Source organism: Culex quinquefasciatus, chromosome 2 (assembly GCF_015732765.1).
Source record: "Culex quinquefasciatus strain JHB chromosome 2, VPISU_Cqui_1.0_pri_paternal, whole genome shotgun sequence".
Taxonomy (NCBI): domain Eukaryota; kingdom Metazoa; phylum Arthropoda; class Insecta; order Diptera; family Culicidae; genus Culex; species Culex quinquefasciatus.
Genome location: NC_051862.1, coordinates 29,243,801 through 29,258,933, shown reverse-complemented (window position 1 = coordinate 29,258,933; position 15,133 = coordinate 29,243,801). Strand labels below are relative to the sequence as shown.

Genomic DNA, 15,133 nt, shown 5'->3' with positions numbered 1-15,133 from the left:
AATAAATAAGGATGTTTTTTGTTTAGAATGATAACATGTCATTATCTATTTTGACGACTTTTTGATATTTTTACGATCTTTACAATTTAAAAATTTAACCACAAAAAGTATAACAAAATGTAAAGGAAGTTTCAAAAAAAAATTCGAATCTTCGGTCACAAATTTCAATCTCTTCAAAAGCTTAAAAACTAAGCGTTTTATCACATACACAGAAAAAAATATGTAAATTAACACAGCACGTAATTACTGTTTCTTATGTAAACTCACTCAATGTAATGTTGAAATACAGTGAACTCTCTCGTTGTCGATATTGAAGGGACCGTCGGGAGAAAGAGAGAGAGTTATCAAATTATAGAACGCAAAATCAAAGCAATTTTCTTGAAGGGACTGAAAATTTTATTGACAGCTGGAGCAATATTGATATTGAGAAGATCGACAGCCAGAGAGTCCACTGTATGATGTAAAGAGTAAAAAGTCATGGAAATCACTCCAATGTAAATCTAAATCTAATGTAAATCATGAATCTAATGGAAACGTTGAGCATCGAAACTCAAATCTGATGAATTTCTACCCGTGTTCGGCTTTCTGTAAATTCCTATTTAATGTAAATCATATATCCAATGTATTTCTGCCAAACGTTGACTTCAAAACTACCCGAACTAAAAATAGAAATATTTGGTTCTCTTTCTATCGCTCTCATACTTCGCTGGCCCACTGCCTGAGCCTCACCCTGAACAAGTTGATGCTTTAGCCGCTCGTTTATAAAATGCGAAGATGGCTCAGTCGGCAGCGGGTAGCAGCAGTAATACTGAACATTCTACCCGTCGTCCGTTCGAATCCAGGCCAGCGTTATTCCACTTGGCCGTCGACGAGAAAGCGTCACCTACCTGTGAAACAACTTTTTAAAATCATAATTTCCTTTTGCTGCCCGCTTCACTCATTTTAAAATAGAACATAGCCCACACCCTTTTCCTACTGCAATCCAAGTCGAGCTTCTCATTCCCATTGGCCAATCAGAATTAGTTGATTTGAACTAATGTTAATTTCAAAACTAATGTAAATTCCAAAACTAATATAAATTTTCAAAACTAATGTAAATTTCCAATAAATCAAATGTAAATTTCCAATGAACCTAATGTTAATATACATCATTTATCATGATACTTTTTGGTACATGATAAATAATGTAAATTTACAGAAATATTTTTTTCTGTGTATACTTATTAGTTAACAATCGATAGTCCAGCTTATTTCAAATTTTTGGAAGGAATTATACTTTGGTCCCTTGCATTTTTGAGAGAAGCTAAATCCAGCTAAAAGCAATTTAAGTTGAAAACAAAAATACACAGCAAAAAATCCGATTGTAAAAAAAGTTGCAACCGACCAGATTCAAACCCAGCACCATCACTAAGGACTGGCGCCTTAGCCCGCTCGGCCATCAGACAGATGAAGAGTGGAAAGGATAAACGCATATATTAGCTTGAAATTCCGGCCAAGTAGGTTTCCCATACTGACAGGCTACACTTTTCAGGGAGTATTATACTAATAATAATATATAGAATTTCATAAAATAATTCAAAATTTATTTTACACCCAGGCCTTTTACACGCAGCTGGATTACTACTTTTTTGCTGTGTAAGTAAAAAAAAACTAGAGTATTGTTAAGGTTCTATAAACGTTTGAAACAAAATAGCTTATAAAAAGGACCTTCGAAAAAACTCAAGAATTGCTCTTATTTTAATGAAAACAGCAGGTTTCAAATTGAAGATCATTTCGTCACTCACATAACCTCTACCTGAGGTTACCCAAACAACAGAATTTTCTGATGCCATGAAAAATAAAAAAAATATTATTATTGATTTGAAGGCCCTGTTCGAATGTAAATCTTCAAATCATTATTGAAACTTTCTACAACACAGTTAAAAAAGTTTAATTTAAGAAGGTTGAAATTTTGACTTGAATTTTTAACACATATTTTTCATAATAGTGTATAGAAACTTAAAATCAATTTTTCAAAAGAGTAGTTTTCTAAGATTTTGCATTTTTTTGCGATTTTTAAATTTTTTGGTCGTTTTAATAAAAATAATATCATATTTTTCAAAATAAAGCTTGCAAAATTGTAAAACTAGAAAATTTCTTAATTGCACATTTAAGACACAATTATATATTTTTTGAAATATTTTTCTTGAAAAGATCAGAAAATTTCGCAAAATATTCAATTATTATTATTTAAAATCGGAAAAATAGTTTCCGCGATACCACAAGTTGAAAATTACAATTTTGGGGGGCTGTATCAAAGAAACTAAATTCCCTGGTTTCAAAAATCCAGAGAGAAAATGAAATTAATTTGTTATAGCTTTTGAACTATAAATAACCTATAAATAACCCAATAATAGTAAATTAAATTTTGTTTGAAAAAATATTCCTAATATTTTTTTTTTGTCTAAAAAAAAACATTTTTTTTGTAACTCAAATCATAGGCTCAAATATGTATTTTTTAGTACCCTGAAACATAGAAAATAAAATCGAAAATTCAGCAATACGGATTTTGGGAATTAAACTTTTTTAGTCATAAAAAGTTTAAAATGTGATTTTTTTCCGTGAACCTATTTTTTCCTGAAAAGTCCTAATCATAACTTAAAACTTGTATGAAAAAACTCATGATGCTAAATGACTTTTTCTACATAGGAAATGCATTAACAAAGTTTTATATAAATCAAAAATACAATAAGTCGATTTGCAAAACAGTAAAATTTTCTTTACTGCACTCAGAAAATAAGACATATTTGAATCAACAAAACGTTTTAATGATATGAAAATCAAGATTTTTGTTGAATCAACGCTAAACGTCAAAGCAACTTTTTCAAAACAACAAAAGATTTTTGTAGAATTGAGAAAATCAAGGTTTGTTTCAACGCAAAATCGGCGTTGATTATATTCAACAAAAGTTTTGTTGAATCAAACCTCGTACAGGCTGATTCAACAAAAAAATGTCTGCGTTTGTAAACAAAAAAAAATTCAGCTAACTGATAATGAATTTAAAAAAAAAGACGACGTCATGAAAATCATTGAAAATCGCATCATAAAAATTTAAAATTTCAAATTTTGCAAATATGGTCGACACACTTATTGGTTTAAGTGAACTCTAGTTTCACATTATAATTTATTTTCAACCCAACCAATCAATTACTGCAACCTTTCACATAGGGGAGATGGGGGTAAGACGGCCACCCTAAGGGAGAAGTCTAATGAAATTTACACAACAGATTATTTTGATCTCAAATTACGTACATATTGTTCTACTACTAGTCCATTATAGAAATGACATAAATTAGTTAGTCTAAAAACCAATTTTCAATACTTTTCAGGAATTTTAAAAAAATAATTGAAATCGTATATATATGAAATACGCGGGTAAGACGGCCACCCATGTGGGGTAAGACGGCCAGTGCTATAAATTAACTTAATAACTTTGCTAAATCCACCCAAATTCCTACAAGGTTGGTTGAACAGACTTCTCTGAACATCATAACTATTTTGGTTGAAAAAATCAGGTTTCAAATGTGAAGAAAAATGCTGTTTAAAAATTTTCATATTTTGGCTCAGTGAATTTCATATTATTGCGACCACATTTTATGAAAAACTGTAAATTTTTACTACAAAACAAACACAATTTGATGCAAAATAATTAGTTAGTGTATTTTGATTAGAATAAGTAAATCAAAATTATGTAAACAATATTAAATTAGCGATTTTTATGAAAAGTTTGATAGGATTTCATACTATTCAATGAGTTTTGCTATATCACAGTAAAGAATGTTGTCGAAACGGTAGTTAACAGCATTTTGATTAAAAATGGATAGTTTTATTGAAAATGCTTTTCCTTATCTACAAATATGTCATAATAGTCAAAAACCGTCAAAAATATAACCTATATCTATTAAAATCTACAAATTACGGGTGGCCGTCTTACCCCCGGAGGAGGTGGCCGTCTTGCCCCCAAATAAATTATTTTTTTAAACAATTTTTGTAAATAGCTCATCGCATTTTCTAAACTTTTTCGAGAGACATAATCTAGGGAAAACTTCAATTTAACATGAAAAAATATTTGAAGACAGGAAAACATATTGTTATCTAACAAAAATTCCTAAGTTGTAATTCATGAAAATTACATCCAGTTTCAAGTTCAAAAATTATTTGTTTATTTTGAGCTATTTTTATACTATTTCAAACAATATTTTTGGCAAAGGTGACTCCATATGCATTATTTAGCATGAGGAACAGTATTGCTAAACATTTTAGTAATATTCATTAGTATACTTAGTAAAACAGTGGGGTGGCCGTCTTACCCCGCCTGGCCGTCTTACCCCCGGCTCCCCTACCAGAAAATGCTCCAATTTAAACCAGCGAGAAACCCATTCTCCGCAACGAAACCGATTGTTAGAGTGTCGATGCCATGAAATTTCATACCCCAACAACATAACAGAAAAAAAACATTCAACAACAACAAGCGATTGGAATGTTTTCAACGACTTTGGCGGCGATTGGCATTGGCCCCCACCAACGCGACGCGATTTCAATTGGGGGGCTTGGAAAAGTCGCTCAACGAAGGCATCAATTACCAAAGAAGGTAGTTTACAGCAGCACTAACTTAGGTTGAGCCCAATAATAATACTTAAGGGGGGTAGTTAAGCTCTCGACATCCGCATTATTGTGGTAAAACTTATTATAGTTAAGGCATTTGGTTCACATTACCATTGTAATGCAATTGGTGGTTGGTTAAAATATTGGTAAAATTTATCCTTGTTAAAATGCAGCCATTTAAAGGTAGTAAACATATATTTAATTTTTGTTATTTTTGTTGTTGTGTTGTTCGGAGCAATAATTGATAGGTTTAAACACGTTTGAAACAATTTTAAAAAAAATATCTAAAACTGTAACTCACCTTAAATCACGCGTTTGCCCTTAATTCCTCATAGAAAAATCTGGTTCGTTACAAAAAAAAAAGAATTCGTTTCGCAGCTTACAGTAAACTTTTGTTTTGCCTCTTCTCACATCCACTCTGTTGTCGACAACATTTTTTTAACAAATTATACCGTTTCTGGTGTTGTTGTTTTCGGCGTGTTTCACCATTCCAAACAAATCCCTCTACCTTTGCCCAGAGGAGATGAAGCAAAAAAAAAACGTTACTTCATCACGTTTGTTTACACGCTAAACATTTTTTCGTTCACGTAACTAAACAAATTTTAAAGAGGGTAAAGCTGCAAACGACCTGTTGACGATCGCAGAACACCATGCCGGAATTCAGCGTGCAACGGTGTAGTACACGCTACCACGAACCTCTGCACATTTCTTCACGCTTGACGAGTGAATGTCCAGCAGCAAAGGTCGCACGTAGCTGTCAAGCGAGACAGCATGTCAAGGGTAACCTGCCGCTGACGCCACCGGATGCTGCCGAACTTGCCACAGCCAAGACCCGGTGCACTGGGGCAGATCTCTCTAGTTACAAACACGGATCAACCGACCGCGGAGCAACCACGACGAATCCTCCTGCTCCTCCTCCGCCCCCAACACCAGCAGGCGTTGAAGCAAACGACAACAAAGCGATACAAGTAGCAAAACAACAACAACAAAAAGAACCGGTCTGTCAACGCAGACGAAGCACGCGGCGCAAACACACGGACAGACAACACGAACGAACACACACACACGGACGCACAACTACATTGAAGGGGCACGAAATACGGTCCGTACGGCGTGGAATCTCATTCACGACTGAAGCGCACGCGAAACGAAGTTGGACAGCTGTGCCCGCCGTCGGAGTAGACTGCGCCAGAGGAAAACAAGCCAAGCGGTTTCGGGTTGGTGAGTTATGGCCTATCTACAATCACTTAGCTTAGAATAGTTAAGTAAAGTAAAACTTAGAAAATGTACACAACTTACGGCCGTCATCCACAATCAACTTAGAAAATTTGCTGGGCTGATATACGTTGCTATGCAGTTGTTTGTTTACCTTTGATATGGAAACGTCAACTTACCGTAGATTTTGAAATTTTCAAAACCATACGTCAAGTTTCTAATTTTATTCCTTTTCATTGTAGAAGATCAGATTCATTTCCATTGATTCAAACTCCTAAGCTAAGTGAAATTTTCTAAGTTAAGTGATTGTAGATAGGCCATTACGCGGGCGGAACTCCGGGTTACTGCGATGCAGTTGAGTGGTTGAGGACACCCGGCGAAGGAGGAGAACCACGTGTGGTACAGGTGAGCTTTGCCGTTGGAAGTAAACAACACGTTTGGAGAACAAATCTTGGATAAATTTTCAATAATTCTACCTATCAGTCCTAGTGAAACAAATCGAGCCAAATTTGCTCGAGTTCAGGTTAAGTTGGCTCGATTTTGTATGGTTTGACGTTTGCGGAGGGTGCTGAAAAACGTCAACAAACTTGGTCCCAGTAACGAAATATTCTAGCAACCAGAATCCTACTAGAACGGTGGAACATTTCTGCTAGAATTGGGTACTAAAGCCCTATGTCAATTTTTATGTACAACGGTAAAAAACACGATTAAAAACCATTTCTGGTCACTTTTTTTCATTTTAATGCAAAAAAAAAAATTGACAAGACAACATTTTTTCGATGGATCAACTATGGTCCCCTTGGAACGAGCTGTCAAGTAGGAGCTTTTCTGTCAAGAAGGACCGCGAGGATAATTTTTCAAAATTGATTTAAAAATCCATTTTAAACTCTTTGTGGCCGTACAAAGGGTCATTGTACTCAGAAAAATAAGCTTTATCGCTTTAAACAATAATATCAGCAATCTAAGCTTCATTTTAGGACCCAATTCTGTAAGAATATCCAGCTTTGTAAGAACTCTGCTAGAATTCTTCTAGAAATTCTTGACTGGGGTGCATTGGACAATACACGGTTAAAAAAAATCATGGTAATCATAGGAAATGTGTCATAATAAATCTATTTTTTTTTCTTTGTGATATTTCGTCGGGGAATGTTGAAAGTTGTATTGTCAGAAAAAATGTGTACGCAGGATTACATCTTTTGATATGTAATTTTACATATTCATCATAAATTGAGATAAAATTACATTTCTAGAGCAAATTTTTTAAATTTTCAAACCTATGAGTCATGGGTTTCCTTTGCAGATAGAACCTTTTCAATATTTAATCTAGATTTGAAAAAATTATCGTAAAATTTAAACTCTGCGATTTTGCTGAACATGTTTACTTAGAAAAAATTGAAAAAATGAGAAATTGCAATATTAAAAAAATGGAAAAAAAACAAATAATCAGTTTTATTTTGCATTTCCGTCTCCCCATCATCTAACCACCATTCAAAAATTCTATGCAAATATTCTAAAGTTTTATTTTAAAAGGTCCTATAAGCAAAGGGAATCTCTTAGCTTATAGAACCTTCTAAAAAAACTCTGGATTAACAAATCAGTACCATGACAAAAAATATGTTGATTGATTCAGTGTTTCCGGCAAATTTGTAGGGAGTTCGAGTAAAATTGTTTATCCCGAACAGACGGTAATAACTTGAGCATAACAATTTTTGATATTTGAAAATACTAGGTCAATAACATTTTATGTTATTTATAACAAGATTTGTTATTCGTCGTTATGATTTTTTTTTTTTGTTATTTGATTGTAATTGTAATAAGGCCGTTGCAAATATTTTTCAAAATTTATGTCCCCCCCTTTCAAAATTGTTCCGAAAATCAGGGGGCATAAACAATATTTTTTCAAAAATCTTCAAAATTTTTATGAAAATAGAAGTCAAATAAACTTAAAACAATCTAAACACATTTTTCTGCATTTATAATCATACTTAACATGGGGCTGGATTAAAAGTATTTTGAATTTTTATGAAATTTTAATGCACAGCACCGCAAAAACTTTTTTCTTGCAAAAAAAAATCGTCATTACTTAGGTATTTTGGAAACTAATGATTGCAAAACAACTGGGCAGGTGTAAAATGCATTTTTGAACACTTTGTTCATTCAAATATTGAAACCATGGCTCGTAAATTCAATGTTTAAACTTTTTTATATTTTTTTCTGGCATAACAAAAAATGTTACACCCCAGTTGTTTTGGCTTTCAACCAATATCAGACCAATAACAAATTTTGTTATGATAACATAAACTGTTATCAAACTCTTATGTTAAAAATTGTTTTTTTCAAGAAGATTCCATAACACTTTCTGTTATTTTAACAGAAATTGTTATTCAAATGGCATGCATGTTGTTATTACTGTCTACCCGGGTACACTCAGAAAAAAAATCATTTAATTTTTAAACACAATTGTTTTTATTTATGAAAAAAAAATAATATTTTTCAACTTTTATTTTGATAATAAAATGAAGTAAAAGCAGAATTTCTGATTTATGGAGCTGAAAACTATCAATTAAAAATTATGATAAGGAGAGAATAAATATCGCAGAATTTCTTAGTCTGGTAACTTTTCCTACACTGGAATTGGAATAACTTTCCAGAAATTTGATAAAATAGTATACCAAAATAAACTCGTTTCAGAAAATTTATACTTGATACTATTCCCAACAAAGTTATTGTTATAAGGAGATATTAGACTATGACAAACGAACAATCAAACAAATTTGCACTTTTTGACATTTTGCATGCATTGTTTGTTTACCTGCATTTGTTTGCTTAAACGTCAGATTGCATACATTTTGCTTTGTTTTTTTTTTTGTTACAGGATTTAAAATATTTACAGATGTTAGCTGTTTTTTTTTTAGAAAATGTGAAAAAAAATTATGAAGGTAACAACTTTTTTCTAAATATCTGTTTTTGGCTATCGTTGCTTGAAAAATAAAAGAGTTTAATTTTTATTCCTGATCGTTGAATACAACTTTGCTTTAAACACCGAATTGATCGGAAAATCCCTACCTGAGTTACAGATTTAAGAAAAGTTTCATGGAACTTTGTATGAACAGACTCCAAATTCATAGGGCGACTTTTACGAAAAAATAACGGATTATTTGGAAAATTTGTTTGTTTTTATGATTCCGTACACATTTATTCAAATAACCTTTTTTATTAAATGTTCAATGACAATCTTTGATTTCCAAAATTTAAATAACAAGCCATAGTCTTCACATTTAAATGAAAAAAGTGTTTTAAAATAAATTTTACACTAGTTCAGTTGTTTTGCAATCTCTAGTTTTCAAAAAATCTAAGATCTGACAAAAATAAAAATTGTATCGAAAAAAAAGATTTTGCATCGAAAATTTTCAAAAAAAATTAAGATTTTTTAATAAACCCAAACATGCTAAAAATGATTATAAACGCAGAAGAATGTATTTTAATTTGATTTCAGCTGGTTGCACTTGAATTTTCATTGAAATTTTGAAGTTTATTGTAAAAATATTTTTTTGCCCCCTGATTTTTCGGGCCAATTTTGAAGGGGGGGGGTGACAAAAACTTTTAAAAATATTTGTGCCAGCCTTATTTGAACATTAGCTTCGCTTGAAGATGGTGATTTCAGTGGATTGCAGTCTGGATTTCACCATGTGATGTGATGATTATCCAAGCCCAGGTTGCCAAGGACAATGAAAGGGATTTGGAAGACGGGAAGTATTGGTGCTCCACTTTTCTAAGAGGATAAGGAATAATCTTCACGGTATCCCCAAGTAAGTTCCGCTTGGAGTTGTACGATTTTGGAGAAGGTAAAAGGTCTAGGATACGAAATGAACCAGTTATTTGCAAAGTATAGAGAACAGTACTAGTTTCAGTTGTTTAAATGTTGTGTTTTGAAAAATTTGGTAAGCATGTTAATCATTTTTAACGCTGTTATTTAAAAGATTTTCAAAGATATTTTTCTTTTATTTTTTGATCATAATTTTTCTCCGTAAGTTTATTTCCCCGGCTTCCTTCTCCACTCCTTTTATTCATAACCCGACCTCGTGGACGACCAGTTCGCGCCACGCCAGCCGAGTTACTCTTCGGGCGAGCTCCAATTTCACTCACTGCCGCCGGTACGCTTCGGTGAGTTCTCTCTCTCGTTTTACCTGGCGCTCACTCAGTCCGACTGTTTTGTGTTGGACAACAAGTTTCAGGTTACACTCCGTGGCGCGGGTTGCTCGGATTTCACGACCAGGCGCTTGCATGGGAAGGGGTTTTTTTTTGTTTGTTTCTTCTTACTCTCTTGGCATGCTGAGATTCTGGGTTTCTTCCGGCAAAAGTGACGGAATTCCGGCCAGACGGTGTAGTTAACAATGACAGAACAGAAGAATTTCAAAATTGACGATTTATTGAATTTATTGAAATTTTTAATAAGACCAAAAGACCATAAAACAAAAAAAAGGCAATAATTTAAAGAAAACATTACAAAATAAGCAACAAAGAAAACAAAATAAATTAAAATTCAAAACCAAAACTTCTTCAAATGTATCGAGAAATTAAAAGTGCAACATGGAGTTAAACTTTCTGTCAAGCTGCTGTGAAGGATTCCATGACAGCTGAGAAAGTTTCACTCCATGTTACCGTCTCACATCTCTCTTTTTAATTTCTCGATGTTTCCCATTGTTCACCGTGTCTGGTGGCAAACTTGGATGAAATCTGTCTGCTCTTGACTGTCCCGAAGAGTTTGATGGATACGTTGACGGAACAAAAGTGCATTCCGACAACATCTCGCTCTCTTTCTCACTCTCTGTCACCGTGATTTGTCCCCTTCCAAAAGGTGGATTCTGGCGCGCGCGAGCGGGGAAAACAACTTCTAAAGCGGCGATGTCTCGAGAGTTTGACGTTCCGGAGCCGGAGATCCGTGTCTGCGTTGGTGGCAAAAAGCAGACTTGGAGACTGGGCAAAAAGGGCACTCACCGATGGTTGGACGTTAGTTGATTGCAAAAAAAAAGAAGCAAGATGAAAATAAGGCAACATTTATCGAGCACTCGAGAGAAAGTTTATCTCATTTGCGCGGCGCGATTGTGGGGAACGTGATTTGAGAGGAAATGGTTCTTTAAATTGAGATTTTTATTTCAAAAATACATATAGAGTTTTTTTTAAACGGACATTGAAATTGAAATTTAGAAACTCTTTTAAGATCATTTTTTTATTGAGAAACAAAAAACAAACAATCCGTGAAATTTTAAGTAACGCAAATTTGCTACTTTCAAAATTATCTATTCATTTAAAGAAATCTGTCTGAACTATTTACCATTAGCGTTAATATTTTTCACAGAAATGATAAATTTCAATTATCACATCGAGTTCATTTACAATGCAATACTTTTTAAAAATAAATTTCAAAAACCCCAGAAAATCCATGAAAATGATTTCAAAATTCAAAAGTGTAGTCCAACTCTTAAAACTGTCAAAAATAAGTATTTTAGCCCTTTCAAAAATATTCAAAATTATTTTTTATAGAAATAAGAAAACATTTTTACAAAACATTCTTATTTCAACGTTGAAAATCGAACCAATAGATTCCGAGATATCTCAAGTTGAAAAATGAGGGGTAGTCTAGACACCGAGAAAAGCTCATATTTAACAAAATTTAAACTCTAAAATGCTGTATCAAATTAAAAATAGGAAAATTGTAGAAACATTTCTCAGCTTATCGATATATTTTTTGGAGGGGTTCACGAATTGCAAAAAACTAAAAAAAATCGAAAATGTTTACCCTTGAATGCCTATAACTTCAAAATAATTAACTTTATCGAAAAATATGAAATGTCATTATCGATTGCAAATTTGATTTTGCATTGACATATGATTTTTAATCTTTTTTTGACAATATTTAGGTTTTTTTTTTCAAGAATCACAATTTTTCCAAAATTCATAACTCCGGTATCAAATTTTGCACCACCCTAATCTCTAACCCATTTTTTTTTTAGAATGCCTGAAACAAATCAAAAAATTTCGTAAATTGAAAACAACTTTACCGAAAACACCAAATCGATCAGAAAATCCCCTCTCAAGATACATTATCATATCCGTAGTAACCGTAATCCGTAGTGAATCGGCATTTGTTAACAAGCAGTCTGTCCCTTTCGCTCAAGTGACAGTTCACGTCAAGTAAGAGAGGGATAGACTGCTTGTTTACAAACGCAGATTCGCCCTATTGAACTGTTACTACACGCAAAACGGACACTAGGTATAAATTCCTAATTTTTAGGTATAATCGAACCTGACTGCAATAAGTTATTTTATTACTAATCGGCTATTAGTAATAAAATTACTAGTCGCGTTTTAGTACGAGAATTCCTAAATTTTAGGTATAATTGAAGAACCAATATACCTAATTTTTAGGAATTTTCTGGAAAAGTTTGGGATCCAAAATTACTTATTTTTAGGTATAATCCAAGATGGCGGACCATGATTATTACTAAATTCTAGGCATAAAAACCTAAAATTCAGGTATTTTCTGGAAAAGTCAGGGATCCAAAATAACTTATTTTTAGGTATAATCCAAGATGGCGGACCATGATTATTACTAAATTCTAGGCATAAAAACCTAAAATTCAGGTATTTTCTGGAACAGTCAGGGATCCAAAATAACTTATTTTTAGGTATAATCCAAGATGACGGACCATGATTATTACTAAATTCTAGGCATAAAAACCTAAAATTCAGGTATTTTCTGGAAAAGTCAGGGATCCAAAATAACTTATTTTTAGGTATAATCCAAGAGGCGGACCATGATTATTACTAAATTCTAGGCATAAAAACCTAAAATTCAGGTATTTTCTGGAAAAGTCAGGGATCCAAAATAACTTATTTTTAGGTATAATCCAAGATGGCGGACCATGATTATTACTAAGTTCTAGGCATAAAAACCTAAAATTCAGGTATTTTCTAGAAAAGTGAGAGATCAAAAATTACTTATATTCAGGAAGAATCCAAGATGGTGGACCAAGATTATTCCTAATTTCTAGGCATAAATACCTAAATTTGAAGTATTTTCTGGAAAAGTGAGGGATCCAAAATTACTGATATTTAGGTATAATCCAAGATGGCGGACCACGAATATTCCTTATTTCTAAGAATAAATACCTAAATTTGAGGTATTTTCTGGAAAAAGTAAGGGATCCAAAATTACTGATATTTAGGTATAATTCAAGATGGCGGACCATGATTATTACTAAATTCTAGGCATAAATGCCTAAATTTTAGATATTTTCTGGAAAAGTAAGAAATCCAAAATAACTTATATTTAGGAATAATCAAAGATCAAATTAGATATTATTCAAGAGATATGTAGGCAGAAGAAAACAATGGTTTAAATGATATAATAATATTTTTATTTACATAAAACTCAACTTTTTTATAAATGCTCTTACCTAAAAATATTTTTTTAAAGATTTGAATATTTTAAAATTATAATATTTAAATATTTTAATATTTAAATATTTAAATATTTAAATATTTAAATATTTAAATATTTAAATATTTAAATATATTTATACATTAATATTTTAATATTTTAATATTTGTATATTTTAATATTTAAATATGTTAATATTTAAAATTTTTATTATTTTATTATTTTAATATTTTATTATTTCATTATTTTAATATTTTAATATTTAAATATTTTAATTTTTCAATATTTTAATATTTTAATGTTTTAATATTTTAATATTTTAATATTATATATATTTCAATATTAAAATCTTTAAATATTTTTAATTTCAGAATATTAGATTTTTTGGTTTGAGAATGTTTGAAATATAAGATTTTTAAAAATTCCCCCCCCCCCCTTCTATCTTTCTCTCTTCCTCTTCCTCTCTATATCTCGCTTGCTTTCTCTTCTCTTCTCTATACTAGTTTTACTCTCTCGCTCACACCCTCTCTCTTCCCTCTCTCTCTCCATCTACCACATATTCTCTCCTTCTCTCTTCCCCCCCCCCTCTCTTTTCTCTTCTTCTATCTCTCTCTCTCTCTCTCTCTTCTCTATATCTTTTACTCTCTCTAACACCATTTCTCTCTTTCTCTCTTATACACAAATTTTATCCCCCCCCCCTTCTCTTGCTCTCTCTCTCTCTCTCTTCCTCTCTCTTTCTTCCTCTACCCTCACCCTATCTCTCCCTTTCTCTCTCCCACATTTTCTGTCCATCTTCCCTCCCACTTTCTCTCTCCCTCTCATTCTTTCTCTCTCCTTCTCTCCCTTTCCCAATTTCTGTCTCTTTACCTCCTTTTTCTCTCCCTCTCCTCTTCTCTCTCCCATTTTCTCTGTCTTTCTCTTCCTCTACCCTACCACTCTCTCATACACACACGAGCACAAGCGCACTTTCACACACGCATACATACCCTCACGCACAGACACACACCCGCAACGCCCAACCAAACCGCCAACCTCAAACTGGATACAATTTTGGGTCGCACAATTCCCCCGGTTGGGGTTCCTTTATACTTCCCCTTTCCAGCTCTTCCGCAAACATCCGTCCTCTAGGGCACGAGAGGGAAAACGCGGCTTTTTTAATCCCGCCGGGAGTTGAAGGTTCCGTCCTCCTCCTCCTCTTCCACAAACACGCGAGCCACACTTCCTCTAATTAAGATGCTCCGGGTTCCGTTCTCTTTGGCACTCAAAAAGTGGTTCCCTTAAACAAAAATAAAAGCTACATAACTAAATCCAGCGATGCCCTTGCGGAACCTCTGTCCCATCCTGGGAGAAATGTGCCGCGTCGGATTTTGAAGAGCCGAACCTGTTCTGCAAGGGGAGCGTCCAGTTCGGGTCCAGCACACTTCGAGGGACAGAGTGTCGCCAACACCTGCCGACCCAGCCGGGGCTGCACCGGATCCGGGTGGCCACGTGGAAAGTTTCGTCGGCCAACTCAAAATGCATTCCCGATCGGTTCCCAGCACAAAACTTACCTTGCCACTTCCCATAATTTGAAAATTAACAGCAGCACTATGGAACACAAACTTACAGCCGCGAAATTATTTTGACATTGACATGTCAATTCGTGAATCACAATTCTTGAACTAAAAAAATCCTAAAGTTTAGGAATTTTGAAGAAGTACTTCAGTGTTCTAAAAAAATACTAAATTTTAGGAAGAAAAAAATACTAATTTTTAGGTATAATTTGACAAGCTAGAACATAAGTTCAAAAAATACTAAAAATTAGGAATTTATACCTAATGTCCGTTTTGC

General features: G+C 33.3%; 2 protein-coding genes across 10 annotated transcripts in view; both read right to left on the bottom strand.

The window, feature by feature from the left end:
• Positions 1–15,133, bottom strand: part of LOC6052639 (protein phosphatase 1 regulatory inhibitor subunit 16B) — a 224,324-nt gene that overhangs the window by 201,893 nt on the left and 7,298 nt on the right. The window contains exon 1 of one of the 9 annotated variants that reach the window (XM_038252240.1): positions 4,946–5,787. The exons of the other annotated variants lie outside the window; for them this stretch is intronic. The gene's annotated coding sequence lies outside the window, so the exon portion shown is untranslated. Of the gene's footprint in view, positions 1–4,945; positions 5,788–15,133 lie in introns of those variants that run through there. 9 annotated transcript variants of the gene reach the window in all.
• LOC119766732 lies at positions 14,176–14,998 on the bottom strand. The gene is made up of 2 exons (XM_038252247.1): positions 14,685–14,998; positions 14,176–14,579 (listed from the first exon to the last, which is right to left on the bottom strand). The coding sequence occupies exons 1-2, from the start codon at positions 14,866–14,868 to the stop codon at positions 14,458–14,460; spliced, it is 306 nt and encodes a 101-aa protein (XP_038108175.1). The 5' UTR covers positions 14,869–14,998; the 3' UTR covers positions 14,176–14,457.

What these genes read in the sequence shown, in the direction of transcription:
- LOC119766732 (XM_038252247.1), bottom strand. Translation starts at nt 14,868, where the DNA reads ATGGGAAGTGGCAAGGTAAGTTTTGTGCTGGGAACCGATCGGGAATGC. An exon ending in ACGCTCCCCTTGCAGAACAG is followed by an intron (nt 14,580 to 14,684) that starts GTTCGGCTCTTC and finishes TTTTTGTTTAAG; the next exon opens with GGAACCACTTTTTGAGTGCC.